The following is a 17,501-nucleotide window of genomic DNA, read 5'->3' as shown; positions in this document are numbered from 1 at the left end:
TAATATGTGTACCATGGCCTGGCATAAAACCCGTCTGATCGGGGTGAACCAAAGCAGTAAAAACCGCATTCAGCTGATTAACGAGTACCTTGGAGAACATTTTAGTGTCCACGTTGAGGAGGAAGATCGCTCAGATCTGGGGATCGCTCATTGTGTCTGGAAACATCCCCTCCTCCAACGCCTGGGTCAGTAATATTTGTTGTCTAGGGACCAGCTCCTGCACGTACAGCTTATAGAATTCCACCAGGATACCTCCTGGACCTGGTGTCTTGCCCGCCTGCATCATCTTTAATGCCTTCAGCATCTCTTCCACCTCAATAGGGGCATCCATTTTTTTTTGCATAAGATGAGGTGAGGACCGGGGTGTCAACTGTCTTTAAATCAGTCGGGTCTCTACTGTCATAAGTTGTCCTGGAGCTGTGCAACTGTCGGTAGTAGGAGGCAAAACAGATGAATTTCTGCAGAAGGTTATCATTGGGACCCTGGATCTGCACAATGTTCACTCCCCCCCCCCCCGACTGTTGCTTGGACAGCCAGGCCAATAAGCGTCCAGTTCTCTCTCCCTGCTCAAAAATGTTTGAAAAAAAAAGGTCTTAAGTCCCAACTTCTGATGTCTGCTCTCCTCCTGCTAGACATCAGAAGTTGGGACTTAAGACCTTTCTTCAGGGATAAAGCCCTTCCAGTCTATTAGCCATTGATAGCAATCTGTGGGACCATTGAATAAGATGTGTGCATATGAATACTGCTCATAATTATGGTGTGCTGATCCATTAAGAGGAGGAGTACCCTGTGGCGACTAAGGATATATTTACCACGCTCTCATTAAGCTTTAACCTGGTAAGCGCACTCACTATAAGGTGACGGGCACGTGTGCGCAGTTTCAAGTGTGTGCAACCACCGTGGTGTTTTTATATAGGATCGCAAGGGTTGACCATCTATGGACTTTTTTTCATGAACTCATTAATTATGGATTCATATTGACTGTCACTATTTTGTTATAAGTTTTGAAGTATACCAATTATTTATTAATTTATTATAAATTTTCTCTATTTTGGGAAGTTGGTGTATACAATATTTTTTGTATGTTGGCGCAGTTTTTTATACTTCCTTAATTCAGCTATTCAGCCAGCTATTGCAGCAGTTGGAGTCTGCTAGTCCTTAAAGGATCAGGTCAGACAGCCTGACAGGCCTAACCGAGAAGACGATCTTCCTGTAAGCAGAGCAGATATACCTTCGAGCACTGTGTTTTTCTGTTGATGCCTTGATGGATTCAGTACAGCAGGTTTCTCGTTTGGCTCTCCTGTCTGTACACATGCGCAGACTTTTTCTTAAGAACTGTTCAGCCGAACTTCCTTTTAAGAAGTTATTGCCAGGGTTAATGGGCAAAGTTTGATGATTTCGACAAATATATCCAAAAGATTTCCTGAGGGTAAAGTTCTCTACTTCCTGTGAAGGGAATAACCAAGCGTCCCTCAGGTACTGCTTCCTCAGGTGTCAGCACCAAGGCAGTTGCTCTGCCAACAGGGAGCCAGAGCCAGGGGCAAGCCGTAGGGCCAGAAGACACCCTGGGTCCAAAACTCTTCTAAACCCGGCACAAAGCCTTCCTTTTGAGGGATCGTCCCCACACTTGGGTGGAGGGGGGAAGGCTGCTGCACTTTACGGACATTTGTATAACCGTGGTTCAGGATGAGTGGATCTAGGAGGTTTCTAAGATCCAGCGTTCTCTCGGACCCTCCAAAGAGAAAATTGTTTTCAGGCACAAGATCATTTAGTGCACCACGGAGTGATTATACAGCTTCCTGTATATGAAAGGGACACAGGGTTTTATTCGAACCTGTTGACGGTCCAAAACCAAATGGGACACGAGGCTCATCTAAGATCCTTGAACCAGCATCTATTAATACAGTCCTTTCGCATTGAGTCTGTTCGCTCAGTAGTAGCCTCGCTCCAGATGGGAGACTTTTTGGCCTCCATCGATATCATCAAGGATGCGTATTTACAGTTATGCCCATAAGTTTACGTACCTTGGCAGAATTTATGACTTCTTGCCCTTTTTTTTTTCTTTGAGAATATGAATAACACAAACGTTTCATTCACTCATGATTGGTGTTTGGCTTTAGCCATTTATTCTCAATCAACTCTGTTTACTTTTTTTTTATTTTTTTTAATCATCCCTATAGAAACTACCCAAATTACCCTTATCAAAAGTTTACATACCCCAATTCTTAATACCGTGCATTGCCCCCTTTAACATCAATGACCGCTTAAAGAGAAAGTAAACCCTGATGAATTTACTTCCTCTTTCATTCCCTGCAAAGGTAAAGCATAATTGACTACTGTGCACCGCATAGTAGCCCATTATGTGTCACTTACCTGACACAGGAGCCAGCGAAGTCACCGCTGTCCCCTGTAGTCCGGCGCATCCATCTTCTCGGTGGGTCTCGCCGCTCCGCCGCTGTCATTCGGCGAATCCGCGATGTCACTCTCGCGCATGCGCACGGGGGCCGCCACGCGTGGCATAGCCGCTGTTGACGGTGCGGCGCTCAGTGTGCCTGCGCGCTCCTGTCTACGGCGCATGTGCCGTAGACAGCGGTGCCTGTCTTTCGGTAAATATCTCCTAAATCGTATAGGTTTAGGAGATATTTCTTGGGCCTACAGGTAATCCTTAATCTAGGCTTACCTGTAGGTCAAAGTGTGTTCTAAGGGTTTACAACCACTTTAAAGTCTTTTGTGGTATTTGGGGATGAGGCTCTTTATCTACTCAGATGGTAAAGCTGCCCATTCCTCTTGGCAAAAAGCCTCCAGTTCCTGTAAATTCTTGGGCTGTCTTGCATGAACTGCACATATGCGATCTCCCCAGAGTGGCTCAATGATATTGAGGTCAGGAGACTGAGATGGCCACTCCAAAACCTTCACTTTATTCTGCTGTAGCCAATGACAGGTCAACTTGGCCTCGTGTTTTGGATCATTGTCATGTTGAAATGTCCAAGTACATCCCATGGGTAGCTTCCTGGCTGATGAATGCAAATGTTCCTCCAGTATTTCTTGATAAGATAATGCATTCATCTTGCCATCAATTTTAACCAAATTTCCTCTGCCTTTTGTAGTTCACACATCCCCAAAGTATCAGCAATCCACCTTCATACCTTTCATGATAGGCCTTGTTGACTCCTCTCCAAATGTCTCATTTATGGTTGTGACCAAAAAGCTCAATTTTGGTCTCATCACTCCAAATGACTTTGTGCTGGAAGGTTTGAGGCTTGTCTCTGGGATCTTTGGCGTATTGTAAACGGGATACTTTGTGGCATTTGCATAGTAATGGCTTTCTTCTGGCGATTCGACCATGCAGCCCATCTTTCTTCAAGTGCCTTCTTATTGTGCATCTTGAAACAGCCACACCACATGTTTTCAGAGAGTCCTGTATTTCACCTGAAGTCATTTGTGGATTTTTTTTTTTTTTTTTTGGCATCCCGAACAATTTTCCTGGCAGTTGTGGCTACAATTTTAGTTGGTCTCCCTGACCGTGGTTTGGTATCAACAGAACCCCTCATTTTACACTTCTTGATTAGTTTGAACACTACTGATTGGCATTCTCAATTCCTTGGATGTCTTTTTTGAATCCCTTTCCTGTTTTATACAATTAACCTTTTCCTGCAGATCCTTTGACAATTCTCCTTTTTTCCCCATGACTCAGAATCCAGAAATATCAGTGCAGCACTGGATGAAAGATATAAGGGTCTGTTAGGAGTCCAGAAACTCATTGACCTTTTATACACACACTAATTGCAAGCAAACAGATCACAGGTGAGCAAGTTTACTGTAATAGCTATTCAAGCCCCTTTGTGTCAACTTGTGTGCATGTTATCCGGTCAAAATCGCCAGAGTATGTACATTTTTGATGAGGGAAATTTGGGTAGTTTCTGTTGTCATGATTTAAAAAGAATAAACACAGTTGATAACAAATGGTTTGAGCCAAACACTAACCATGAGTGAAAGAAATGTTTGTGTTTATCATTCATATTCTCTGAAAAATGGCCAAGAAATCATAAATTCTCTCGGGGTTTGTAAACTAATGAGCACAACTGTACATGTACTTATCTTTCAACCTCATCAAAGGTTCCTGTGAATTGCAGTGGAGGAACATAATTTCCAGTTTGTGGCTCTGCAATTCGGGCTTGCCACAACACCCTGTGTGTTTACAAAGGTCCTAGTTCCAGTACTGGGACTTTTAAGGGCTCTGGGAATCTTGGTGCTCGGATACCTGGATGACCTTCTGCTTAAAGATCACTCTCTACAGGCTCTTGAACAGAACATAGCCTGCATGGTTGTGGGATTTAGAAAGCCTGGGCTGGGTGATATATACCAAAAATCTGCTTTGAGACCAGCTCAGTGTCTTAAGTATTTAGGTCTGAACATAGATACGGTCCAGAAAAGGGTATTTTTGCTACCCGTAAGGATCTGGTGCATCAGATAAGGGGCACCAGACAACCCACCAGTCGGCGCTGTGTGAGTCTTTTTGGCTGGATTCAGACCTATGCATTTTTGGCATTTTGCAGATTTGCTCTACAGAGCATCTTCCATAGGAAACCAAGGTAGTTGGACTGTAGTGGAAATATGCAAAATGCATAAAGCTCTAAAAATACATTGGTGTGAATCCAGCCTTAGGAAGGATGGTGTCTTCCTTCAAGGCAGTGCCCTATGCCCAGTTCCATTCCAAGCCTATACAACAAAATCTCCTGTCGGCTTGGAAAAGGAGAGGGCGCACTTAAACTTAAGCAGGTAGTTGCAGGATCAGAACCTGTAAAAGGGAAGATCCTTCCTCCATGATGTCTTGGAGAGTACTGACCACAGATGTCAGTCTTGGGCTGGGCAGCGACACAAGATGGGCTCACAGCTCGCAGTCCTACGTTCCTGGGCGGTTGAGTTCAGGACTGCCCTATCAGGGTTCAGTCTGACAATGCCGCTGCATTGGCCTATATAAACCACCAGGGCGGTACCAGGAGTCATTCAGCTCAAGAAGAGGTGAACCATATATTAGCCTGGGCAGATGGACATGTGCCGGTTCTATCGACTGTCCATATCCCAGTGGGATAGATAACTGGAGGGCAGATTATCTCAGCCGCCAGCGGATGTGCCTGGGGGAATGGTCCCTAACCTGAAGATATTCCAGGAAATTTGCCAGCGCTGGGAATGGCCAGATGTCAATCTATTGGCATCCAGGTTCAAACAAAAGCTACATCAGTTTGTGTCCCGAACATGGGATCCCTTGGCAATTGGAGCAGATCCTCTGGTAGTTCCATGGAGCCAGTACTCCCAGGCTTATGCTTTCCCCCTGATCCTCCTTCAACATTTGTTGTGCAGGATTCAGAGGGAGGGGATTCCAGGCATTCTGGTGGCACCAGCCCTGGTTCCTGGAGATTGTGACACAGGCAATAGACAGGCTAAGGACGTGTCCGCTCTGCCCGTATCTACTGTCTCAAGGTCCTATATTCCACACCAACTTACAGTCTCTAAATTTGAGGACATGGCTACTGAAGCCATGGTGCTGGAGGATTGTGGCATCTCTGGACCGGTGGTGTCTATCCTAGTGAATGCTAGGGAAGTGGTCACTAGAACGATCTATCGTAAGGTCTGGAAGACTTGTATTGCTTGATGTGAAGCCAGAAAAGGGCATCCTCGGAAAAGCCTGATTGGAAGAATTCTCTTTTCTACAGTCGGCTGTGGAAATCAGATTGACTTTGAGTACAATCAGACGCTAGATTTCGGCCCTGTCGGTTTTCTTCCAAAGGCCTTTAGTCTCCCATTCGCTGGTCAGTCCAGAGTTTATCTAGATTTCCGGAGATCCGAGGATCAGACTCCTTTTTTTGTTTTACAAGAAGGGGCAGGCAGCTTCTAAAGCTTCCATTGCCAATTGGATCTGCCAATTGGTCATTCAGGCCTATGGTCTGAAACAAAGGGGTCCTTCCTTTAGGGTGAGCGCTACTTCAAACAGGGCTGTAGGAACCTCCTGGGCTTTTCACTATCAGGTGTCTGTGGCTCAGATTTTTTTAAGGCTGCTACCTTGCTACCTGGTCATCAGTGCATACGTTCACAAGATTTTATCAGGTAGATATTAGAGCAGCCAAAGATTCGACTTTCAGCTGTAGTTTAAAGTCTGATGGCTATTTTTATTTTGGCAGGTTGTCTCTCTCCTCTTAAGGCTATTGCTCTGGGATGTCCCAGTAGATAATGAATAATAGCCTAACTCTGTGTCCCCTGATGTATGATACAAAATAGGATTTATTTGTTATGCTTGCCTGTAAAATCCTTTACTTTTAAATACATCACGGGACACAGGTCCCTCCCCTCTTTTTAGGATTCAGTGCTTGCTACATAGATGAAGTACTTCCTGTACGGGAGAGTTTATATAGGGGTGGACTTCTTGTCTACCAATGTTTATTCCCCCAAAGATGGATGGTGTATAACCCAGTAGGTAATGAATAATAGCCTAGCTCTGTGTCCCATGATTTATTTAAAGATAAGGATTTCTCTTATATTCACTGACCGACACCGCTCCTCTCTAACAAAATGGGTTGTTAGCCCTATCACTGGAGATACTAGGCAAGTTGTAATGCAACACTTCAGAACTTTTAGTTCCGCCCATGGGGCGGTCCCTATGCTATAACCCCACAGCCTGCTCAGGCAGAACTCTTGCCTAGTGAAGGCGATAGACCTAGGAACCCTGCGGGCCCATAGGTTCGTTTATTTTTTTTTATTTTTTGATTCTGTGATCTTCTATCAACAGCCGGCTAGATGACAGGCTGGTTCACTTATCCTTGTAGTCTCCCCAGTCCGGCCAGTGAGTGTGTGCAGGTTGCAGCTAAGGCTCTGCAGGCCACGACATACCTCAGCTCCAGAGGTGGTCGGTGAGCTTTATGCTCCGGGGCGTACATATGACCGGGCTACTGATGTCTGCGTCACAGTATGCAGAGGCCAGTAGTCTTCCCTGTACTGATCAGGAGCTGACTACCGTGGAATGTCTCCCAGCTTCAAGACTGGTAAGTACAGCTCTCACCTCCTGGCAGGGTGGAGCAGCTGGGCATTCCCTGGGAGGTCGATTCTGGGGCCCCCCTCACCCCCTCTCATCTCCCCTGTCCCTAACTCCCTCCTTTCCCCCTCTCACGGGGGGGGGGGGGGGGCTGTACATGTGCTGAGCGGTGTGTGTGTGTGTGTGTGTGTGTGTGTCTGGGCTCTCACCTGGGGGTTTTAGCTGTGCTGGGTGCCTGGGTCCTGAAGCTTAGTCCCGCTGGATGCCTGTGTAGTCATGCCCCTGTGTTGGTGCAGCGTTGTGTCTGCCACATGTTCTTTCTAGTCCCTCATATTCGGTGGCCATTTTAAGTATGGGCAAGGGTCAGACTGGCTTCTGGCTTCAGTCGGCCATTTTCCTAGTGATTCCATATTTAGAACACCGGCCATTTTCTTGTAGCCGGACCAGGTTTTTGTGCTCTAGCAGCTGCCCCTGTGCCCTCTGCTTGCTGTTTGGTCATCACAGGGCGCTTGGAAGGTTTTCCTGTGTTGTGAACATATGTGTTTGATCGCCCGCAGATGATTCACCGATTGTGCGACCGGCCGGCCACGACAGTTTTCTGCTATCTCTGCCTCTGGGAGCGCTGGGGATCTATAGGCATTGCGGTAATACAGCACAGGGTGGTAAATCGAGCGAGTTAGAGCCCCTCAGCCAGCGGCAGCAGGAGGGTGGGACTGTCACTGTCCTAAGTCCGATTTGGGTGGCAGACAGGGTAGGGTCAGTATGACTTCAGAAACTGGTGTCTCTTCCCCCGAAATGCAGGCAATTGCAACCGGGTCACCTGCGGACTGCGCGGTCCCTATGGACACCCTTAGTGCGGTCCTCAATTCGTTCGTTGCCAAGATAGAGGCGGTACGTGGGAAGAAAGGTGCTAAAAAGCAGCCCCTGCCCCCCCCCCCCCGTCCTCTGGGGAGAGCTCTGACGCAGACTCGGGTCCTACTGAGGCCGGTGACCCCTGCTCTGTTTTGTCAGATGCCAGGACCGTTCGGACAGCGAGGACGAGTCCCCGTACGGGTCCGTGTGCGATAAAGCGCTACTTGGAGAACTTATCATAGCTGTGCATGATACCCTGAAGATTCAGGAGCAAGCGGATCCCTCTGCTGATGTACCGGTCCCTTTTGCGTCCCGCAAGCCAGAACGTTCACCTAAGGTGTTCCCATATCTGACTTATTTTGATAAGTTCATTTACAAGGAATGGGGTCGCCCGCAACGCACCTTTTCGGTCCCCAAATACATGGCGGTGCGTTAGTCCTTTGAGGAAAGCCTTCTCAAGAAATGGTCGGCTCCTCCGGTCGTGAGACCCCCAGTATCCAGGTTAAATAAAGTAACCACGATCCTGGTTGAGGGGACTCCTGCATTCAAGGATCCCGTGGATAGGAAAGCCGAAGAGGTGGCTCGTTCCTTGTTTACGGTTGTGGGGGTCAGCCGTGTGACCTGTACTGGCATCCGCACTGGTGTCGCAGACACTGACTGACTGGGCAAAAGTTTTGCACCGCGGATTGGGAGAGCAACAGGCCTCCCCTGTCTGCGTGGAACTAGCGGACCAACTAGTGCAAGGCCTTAAGTACGTTTGTGACGCGGCTCTGGATACTCTCCCTCTGCTATCCAGGGCTTCAGTGTCGGCTGTGCTGTTGAGGCACCTGATTTGGTTAAAATGCTGGTCTGCTGACCAGACATCCAAGAAAGCCCTGACGAATCTTCCCTTCCTTGGAGACCGGCTCTTTGGAGCCTCGTTGGATGACATTATTAACCACTTCAGCCCCGGACCATTTTGCTGGCCAAAGACCACTTTTTGCAATTCGGCACTGCGTCGCTTTGACAATTGCGCGGTCATGCAACTTGGCTCCCAAACAAAATTGACGTCCTTTTTTTCTCACAAATAGAGCTTTCTTTTGGTGGTATTTGATCACCGCTGCAGTTTTTTGTTTTTGCTCTATAAACAAAAATAGAGTGAAAATTTTGAAAAAAACGCTATATTTTTTACTTTTTGTTATAATGACCCCCAAAAATATATAAAAAAAAAAAAAAAAAACGTTTTTCCCCTCAGTTTAGGCCGATACTACTGCAATAAGCGATTGATTGGTTTGCGCAAAAGTTATAGTGTTTACAAAATAGGGGATAGTTTTATGGCATGTTAGTTTTTTTTTTTTTTTTTTTTTTACTAGTAATGGCGGCGATCAGCTTTCTTTTTTTTTTTTTTTTTTTTTTTTTTTTTTATTGTGACTGCGACATTATGGCGGACACACAGGACATTTTTGACACATTTTTGGGAGCATTGTGATTTATACAGCAATCACTGCTATACAAATGCAGTGATTCCTGTGTAAATGACACTGGCAGTGAAGGGGTTAACCAGTGGATGGCAGTGTAGGGGTGTGTTACTAACTGTTGGGGGCTGGGCTTTCTTTTAGTGAACACTGATCTCTGCTCTAATCACATGGAGCAGAGATCAGCGTCACTTGGTGCTAGGCAGAACGGGGAGATGCTGTTTACAACGGCATCTCCCAGTTCAGCTGCACCGTGAGACGATCATGGGTCCCACGACTGGACTCACAGGGGTCCCAACCAGCTCTGCTGCCACAGGCCAGGAAGGCTAAGGAGATACGCCATAGGCAAGGGCCCTCTTTTTCCGCTCACAAGCGGCTTTTTCATCTGCCCGGTGCTTCAACAAAGCGCACCCAGCCCGACAGGACGCCCAAGGATGGTCAAAAGGAACTGCAAGCCTGCGAACAAAGGTGCTAAAGCATGAAGGTTTGTCCCCACCCATGTCTCGGGTGGGGGGGTCCCTTCGGGAGTTTGCAGCCCGGTGGTTATCTGACGAATGGGTCTGCGATCTGATTTCCACAGGCTACAAGATGGAGTTTCTCTCTTGGCCCCCAAACAGATTCTTCCTCTTCAGCATCAGGGGGTGATCGCTCTGCGGTCTGCAAACTGATTTGGGGGGGGGGTGTCATTAACTTTCAATTGATGCTCCCAGCAGTTCTCTTAGGGCAGTGTGAACTGCCGCCGGGAGACATGAGATGCGGGAACCCGCAGTGGATTTTCAGGGTTCTCGTATGACAGCAGTGTGAATCGACCCTTACCCAGCCATCAACAGTTGTCTCCTGGGAGAGTGAACTCTTCACTCTGAGGTGTTTGAGGAAATCAGATTTGCATCTTCCGGTGTCCAGGATCATTGTAAAGCTGGACAGGTTTTGTCACCAGGACCTGGAATAGTCAAGCAATTGTGGATAATTTATGGCTTTCCACCATTGCAACTTCTACCTCATCTGCTTCACTGGATTCAGATGGAAGACATTTCTGAGATTCTGGTTACAGTGGTTTGGCGCAGAAGCATGTGGTATAACAGCCTAGTGTACATGTCATCATGAAAGTCTTTGGGTCCTTTAGGTTGACACGACCACTTAATGCAAGGCCTAGTTTTCCATCCTTGGTGGCAGATTGCTACGCATTCCTTGGTAAGTGCCTTTGTATGGGACGTTGTGTGTATTGCTCCCCCGTTCAGAATGCACAATTTGGTACTTTCTTTCATACATAAATTCAGGATTTTCCTTTGGTCCTTTTGACGTGAAAGATTTTTTTTCTGGTTGCTCTTACTTTTGCTCATAGGGTTTTGAAATTGGCTGCCCTCTCCTATAAGGAACCAGTCCTGGTGCTCCACCATGACAAGGTGGTTCTTTGGGCTCAGCCTTTTTACTGAAGGTGGTTTCTGCATTCCGTCTCAGTCAGAAATTTCTGTTGCCTTCCTTTTGTCCTAAGCCTTAGGCACCAAGGGACAAGGCTCTTAACACTCTGGATGTGATTTGTGCTGTCAGGACTTACCTGATGTCGACTGCTTCATTTTGGGCAAGCTGATTCCCTTTTTGTGCTTCCCGAGGGCCAAGGAAGGTTCATGCAGCTTCCAAGCAGACAATATTTTGTTGGACTTCTCAACTCATTTCTCAAAGTTTCCCTTTTTTGTGATTTATGACTTGCTACAAAACTGAAGCCTTGTCTAACATAGTGGTTAGGCCTAGTAGGGGAGTGCCTGCATTTTTTTTTCTTTTGTCATTGTCCAATCAACTGAAGTTATCAGCATAACTGTTATAAGGGTTATGACGCTCTGTGTTCTGTGATGTACTCGAAAGAAAAGGATTTTACAGGTAAATCATTTTTTTTTTTTATTGTGGATTGAGAGTTGAGAGGAAATAAAACACGTCAGGGTTTTATTGCTGTCAGTGCCACCCTCTATTTTTGTCTGCTGGCTCTGATGACCCTAGTGAATGAATGAATAATTTGTATAGCGCACAATGCGAAGTGAATCGCCGATGTGCGGAGCTTTGTTGTCCAGCTTCTAGAAGAGGATGGTCTTGAGTTTTTTCCTGAAGACCTGGAAGTTTTCTTCCAAGCGGATGTTGGATGGTAGATCGCTCCATAGCCGTGGTCCTTGGGCAGCGAATCTCCGTTCCCCCTTTGATTTGTTTTCCGAGATTTGGGAACGAGAAGGCGGTTTTGGTTAGAGGATCGAAGACTGTGGTTGGGAGTGTAGTGTTTTATTTTCTCGAATAGGTATTGAGGAGCATCTCCAGGCATGCATTTGTGGGTGAGGCAGAGTGTCTTGAATGTGATCAGTTTCTTTACGGTTAGCCAGTGTAGGCTCCTCAGGGTAGGGGAGATTGATTCCCAGGTTTTTTTTCCTGTTATCAGCCATGCTGCCGTATTTTGGATAAGTTGTAAGCGCGCAAGTTGATATTGGGGTAATCCTATGTAAAGGTTTGCGTAGTCAAGTCGTGAATTAATGACTGTTTTTGGGATGAACGGGATTAGTCTGCCTGGCAGGCGGAGCAGATGGTGAGAGCCACTGACTACTGCTCCTATTTGGGCATCCATTGACATTTGCGAGTCAAAGATGACCCCGAGATTCTTTGCCTTGGGGGGACGGTCTGCCCAAAAATGGTGGGTGGTGTCCAGGGGATCTTGATCCGGGAATTATGGTTTGCATGTAGGATGAGAAGCTCTGTTTTTGATTAGTTGAGTTTGAGGGAGTTAGTGGTCATCCAGTCTTCTATCAAAGCGAGGCAATTTTCTAGTTGCTGATGATGGTCTTTTTGTTCAGTGGATACGAAAATAAAGTTGCGTGTCGTCGGCGTATGAGTGGAAGCAGAGGTCCGACGATCTGATGATGTTGAGCAGTGGGCGCATGTATATGTTAAAGAGCACTGGAGAAGAGGGCGATCCTTGGGGGACTCCTCAGGAGGCTGCCTTGGTTTCAGAGGTGAAATCTCCTAAATTCACTGTCTGTGACCGATTTCCTAGGAAGGATGCGAACCATTGAAGATCTGAGCCTGTGACTCCTGCTACTTCTGTGTGGCGGATGAGTAGAGTATTGTGGTCCACTGTATCAAATGCTGCACTGAGGTCTAACAGTTCCAGGAGACATACAGTGGTGTGAAAAAGTGTTTGCCCCCTTCCTCATTTCCTGTTCCTTTGCATGTTTGTCACACTTCAGTGTTTCGGAACATCAAACCAATTTAAACAATAGTCAAGGACAACACAAGTAAACACAAAATGCAATTTGTAAATGAAGGTGTTTATTATTAAAGGTGAAAAAAAAATCCAAACCATCATGGCCCTGTGTGAAAAAGTGATTGCCCCCTTGTTAAAACATACTATAACTGTGGTTGTCCACACCTGAGTTCAATTTCTCTAGCCACACCCAGGCCTGATTATTGCCACACCTGTTCACAATCAAGGCATCACTTAAATGGGAGCTGCTTGACACAGTAAGGTCCACCAGAAGATCCTTAAAAGCTACACATCATGCCGAGACCCAAAGAAATTCAAGAACAATTGAGAAAGAAAGTAATTGAGATCTATCAGTCTGGAAAGGGTTATAAAGCCATTTCCAAAGCTTTGGGAATCCAGCGAACCACAGTGAGAGCCATTATCCACAAATGGCGAAGACATGGAACAGTGGTGAACCTTCCCAGGAGTGGCCGGCCGCCCAAAATTACCCCAAGAGCGCAGCGACGACTCATCCAAGAGGTCACAAAAGACCCCACAACAACGTCCAAGGAACTGCAGGCCTCACTTGCCTCAGTTAAGGTCAGTGTTCATGCCTCCACCATCAGGAAAAGACTGGGCAAAAATGGCCTGCATGGCAGAGTTCCAAGGAGAAAACCACTGCTGAGCAAAAAGAACATCAAAGCTCGTCTCAATTTCTCCACAACACATCTTGATGATCCCCAAGACTTTTGGGACAACATTCTGTGGACCGATGAGACAAAAGTGGAACTTTTTGGAAGGTGTGTGTCCAAGTATATCTGGCGTAGAAGGAACACTGCATTTCATAAAAAGAACATTATACCAACAGTAAAATATGGTGGTGGTAGTGTGATGGTCTGGGGCTGTTTTGCTGCTTCAGGACCTGGAAGACTTGCCGTGATAAAAGGAACTATGAATTCTGCTGTCTACCAAGAGATCCTGAAGGAGAATGTCCGACCATCTGTTCGTGTACTCGAGCTGAAACGAACTTGGGTTCTGCAGCAGGACAATGATCCTAAACACACCAGCAAGTCCACCACCGAATGGCTGAAGAAAAACAAAATGAAGACTTTGGAGTGGCCTAGCCAAAGTCCTGACCTGAATCCTATTGAGATGTTGTGGTATGACCTTAAAAAGGCCGTTCATGCTCGAAAACCTTCTAAAGTAACTGAATTAGGACAATTCTGCAAAGATGAGTGGGCCAAAATTCCTCCAGGACGCTGTAAAAGCCTCATTGCACGTTATCGCAAACGCTTGGTTGCAGTTGTTGCTGCTAAGGGTGGCCCAACCAGTTATTAGGTTTAGGGGGCAATTACTTTTTCACACAGGGCCATGATGGTTTGGATTTTTTTTCACCTTTAATAATAAACACCTTTATTTACAAATTGCATTTTGTGTTTACTTGTGTTGTCCTTGACTATTGTTTAAATGGGTTTGATGTTCCGAAACACTTAAGTGTGACAAACATGCAAAGGAACAGGAAATGAGGAAGGGGGCAAACACTTTTTCACACCACTGTAATTCTCTGTCTTCCGCTGATTCGAGGGCGTCGTCCCATATCTTGAGGAGTGCTGGTGACAGGGATTATTTTGCTTTGGAGGGATTGCCACTCTTCCTTTTTTTGGCTACGGGACACGAAGGAATGGAATTCTCCCCAATGGCAAGAAAATATACAGTGTCACAAATATGATCAAAACATGGTCCTTCATATAGCACAGTTCTGTAAAAAGCACCAAAAAGCTTTACAGAAAATACAAAGCGACATTAAATTCACAACATACAAAAAAGGTGTGTACCAACAACACACTATCGAATTATTCAATTATGATCATCTAGAAGAAAAAAATAAAGTGTCCGAATCGGTCACAAAGAAAGTATTAATATGGGGGGGCGGATTCAATATCAGTACACCTTTTTGTGATTGATTGTTGTGCGTTTTAGTGTTACTTTGTGTTTTTATGTGTAAAGCTTTTTGTTGCGCTTATATATGCTGTGCTGTATGAAGGATCATGGTTTTAACTTAATATTTGTGATGTTTTATAGGAGTAAAGAAGCACGGCAGCCTGGTATATATGATTCACTATTTATTTATTTTTTTGTTTTATTGGATATGCCACTATACGTTCTTTTCACAGTGTTTTAAAATGTCAATTTAATCAGAGTGGAGGGGTTAGTTATTATTTATCTTTTATATACATGTCCTGTGAAAGGGCCTGATTGCTTAGCACTGCTACATTGGATAATGTGCACTCCACCCTCAACACTTGTGTGTGTGTGTTTTATATATATATATATATATATACTTTTTAATTTTCTTTCTGTGTAAAGTATAATAGTGATTTCTACATCCAAAATGCTATCTATTTCTTGCTTTTCAGGTCAGTGCAGCGTTTGTGTATGGCGCAATGAGTTTTACTGATAAACTGGCCAATGGAGTGGCAGTTTTGGCTATTCAGTTTATTTACCCATGTCAGTAAGTATTTACATTTTCTGGGGGAAATCCCTAATGCAGGAACTGTTTTATGGCCTTAAACTACAATTTTTTTATTATTTTTTTGTACTCATTGTTAATGTCACACCAAGGGGGTGGTTTTCATATGGGTTTCTGACTAATCTGATATCTGTCAGCAATTCAGATTTGGTTGAGTGTCAGAATGCAGGCAGGTAATTTGGGTTATGCATTACACTAATATGTATTTTAATTACAAGGCATCAGGACTATTATATTGAGATGCCTGAGCTGAGATCTTCCTCTATAGCTTTGTACATTGTTATACAGATGCTAGAGTCACTATTTTTCCATACCCATAGTACAATCTATAAAATTACCTTTTCTGATATTTTAAGATGTCTTAAGCTGACCAGACACTGATCAAAACTCATCTGATCCCAAATGACATTCCCGCTTTGTCAAGATCTTAGTTGTGCAGAGCCAGCACATTATCCATCACGTTCTGTTCCTTACCTTCATACACTAAGTGTCCCTACATTCATTCCAGTGAAAAGTTGGTACCCTACTATATCATTGTGAAGTAGAGACAAGTGATCAAGTGACTTGTCAGGAATGTTGGCGAAGGTCCACAGGGCCCACTGTTAATTTGCCCATCCCTTTTACATGTTCATTTTCCGCATTGTAACCTAGGCTGTAGGTGTCCAAGAAAACCATGTCAAATGACCAGCAAATCCAGATATATATATAACATGGACCTTGTAGTAAAACAAATCTAACCCCTATCTATTAGTACCCCCATTTAAAATTGGCAATTAAAACCAATATAAATGAATTCCAGACATAGTATTCTTACATACAGAGGTGACATTGGTCCAGCTTGGGGCATTGCAACTTTATATATACCGTGCCTTGCGGATGCCCTTGGAAAAACACTTAAGTGGACACTGCTAATCTAGTGATCTCCACTTTGTTCTGGATTCTGTGCTGAGTGGCCAGCCTGATGCATTCTAAATACAGGAGCAGTTGTATCATTCAGAGAATCCTTTGCTTTTTCTGAATGCATGCAAAGCATTCTGATTGTATAAGGTGAAGAGTTGGGACAGGGATGTCATGCTTCCCACCTCGTCCAGTCAGAGAATACTTTGCATTCATTCAGAAATGCAAGCTCTTGTCCAAAATCTGTATATCTCTATTATTGTGGTAATTACATTAAAACACCTGATAACATGTGCATTACTTACACTCTAGATGGCAGAACGTATTGCAAGTACAGGGTATATGTGGGGGCTTCATTATAATTAAAGTAAAAATAGTAATAAAATGTACAGACGAAAACGGGCATATAATGCACATGGTAATGATTATTCGAATCTGAAGGTGGAACTTGACAAATTAAAACATTTTCTTATTTTATCTCCCTCCTGTCGTGCATACACAAATGCTAAAATAAAGTATTGTTCCTATCTTGGTGTTGCTTACAGGTTTAAAGCCTAGTCCAGGCCCTGTTGCCTCCTTGGATTATGTCACCACTATCCCAGGAAGCTATAGTGCCCATATACAAAAATCTGGTGGCATTTCTGTGCTTGTGCAGAAATCTGCCAGGGGTCTCTGCGAGCTCCCTAGTACCTGGAAGAGACTGGTGAAGATGCATCTATGCATGCATATTTATTTATTTTTTTTAAACGGCGGTATGTAAGATTTGTCAAGGAGGAAATACATGCATGGTCAAGTTATACTTTAATGATGATGATAATAATGAATGACTAAAATTAAAAAGACTGATCATAAGTTGTATTGGATTCATAAATATAGTATGAACCACATAAATTTCAGGTTAAGTTAGAGAGAATTGATTAGGGGATCTGCTCAAATTGAAAAAGTATGGACCTCATAAGGGTAAAAGATCCAACAGATTTAATAAAGGTCCTTGGATCCATTTTATAATTTGCAGAAAAAGTTGATTAGGGGATCTAATCAAAGTAAAACATAAGTAATGGGATATTGGGCAAATATATTAAATTGGGACCTCTGGTTTATTTTTTCAGATGATGATGATACCTGAGTTTATCAGATGTAGTTGGGCGCATACAGGGTATTACAGGGTCATATCAAATTCTAACAAGCCAACTCAGCAATGTTCCTATTGGAATGTTGAAGATTACAACTCTGTAAAGGAGCACATTCTGGAAAGGTTTTGATACACTGCTCTACTGGTATCCTAGAGAAATGCTGAGCAATCATGCACACACGGGAAGGCTAGAAACCCAGTATGAAGGTATAAACACTGCGTTGCGATACATTCTGTCTATTTTTGTACACCTTTAAATGCAGAGCTTATAGGGTTCAATGGGGTCATACACACAGCTGTGTATGCAAACAAAAATGTGCTTGGAGTTTTGCGGCCTACAAAAAAAATATGATTTTTAAAACGGCTTACCTGTAAAATCCTTTTCTTGGAGT

General features: G+C 44.5%; 1 protein-coding gene across 3 annotated transcripts in view; it reads left to right on the top strand.

Moving 5' to 3' along the window:
- The window catches only part of MFSD12 (major facilitator superfamily domain containing 12), a 310,303-nt gene that overhangs the window by 236,782 nt on the left and 56,020 nt on the right, over positions 1-17,501 (top strand). For all 3 annotated transcript variants that reach the window (XM_077475811.1, XM_077475810.1, XM_077475809.1), the window contains one exon: positions 14,968-15,062. In XM_077475811.1, the coding sequence (XP_077331937.1) occupies positions 14,968-15,062 (95 nt within the window). The remainder of the gene's footprint in view (positions 1-14,967; positions 15,063-17,501) is intronic.

The sequence above is a fragment of the Lithobates pipiens genome, unplaced genomic scaffold (genome assembly GCF_037356315.1).
Source record: "Lithobates pipiens isolate NorthernLeopardFrog02 unplaced genomic scaffold, aLitPip1_a1.2 Scaffold_13, whole genome shotgun sequence".
NCBI classification, from domain to species: Eukaryota; Metazoa; Chordata; class Amphibia; order Anura; family Ranidae; genus Lithobates; species Lithobates pipiens.
This window is presented reverse-complemented; position numbering and strand designations above follow the sequence as displayed.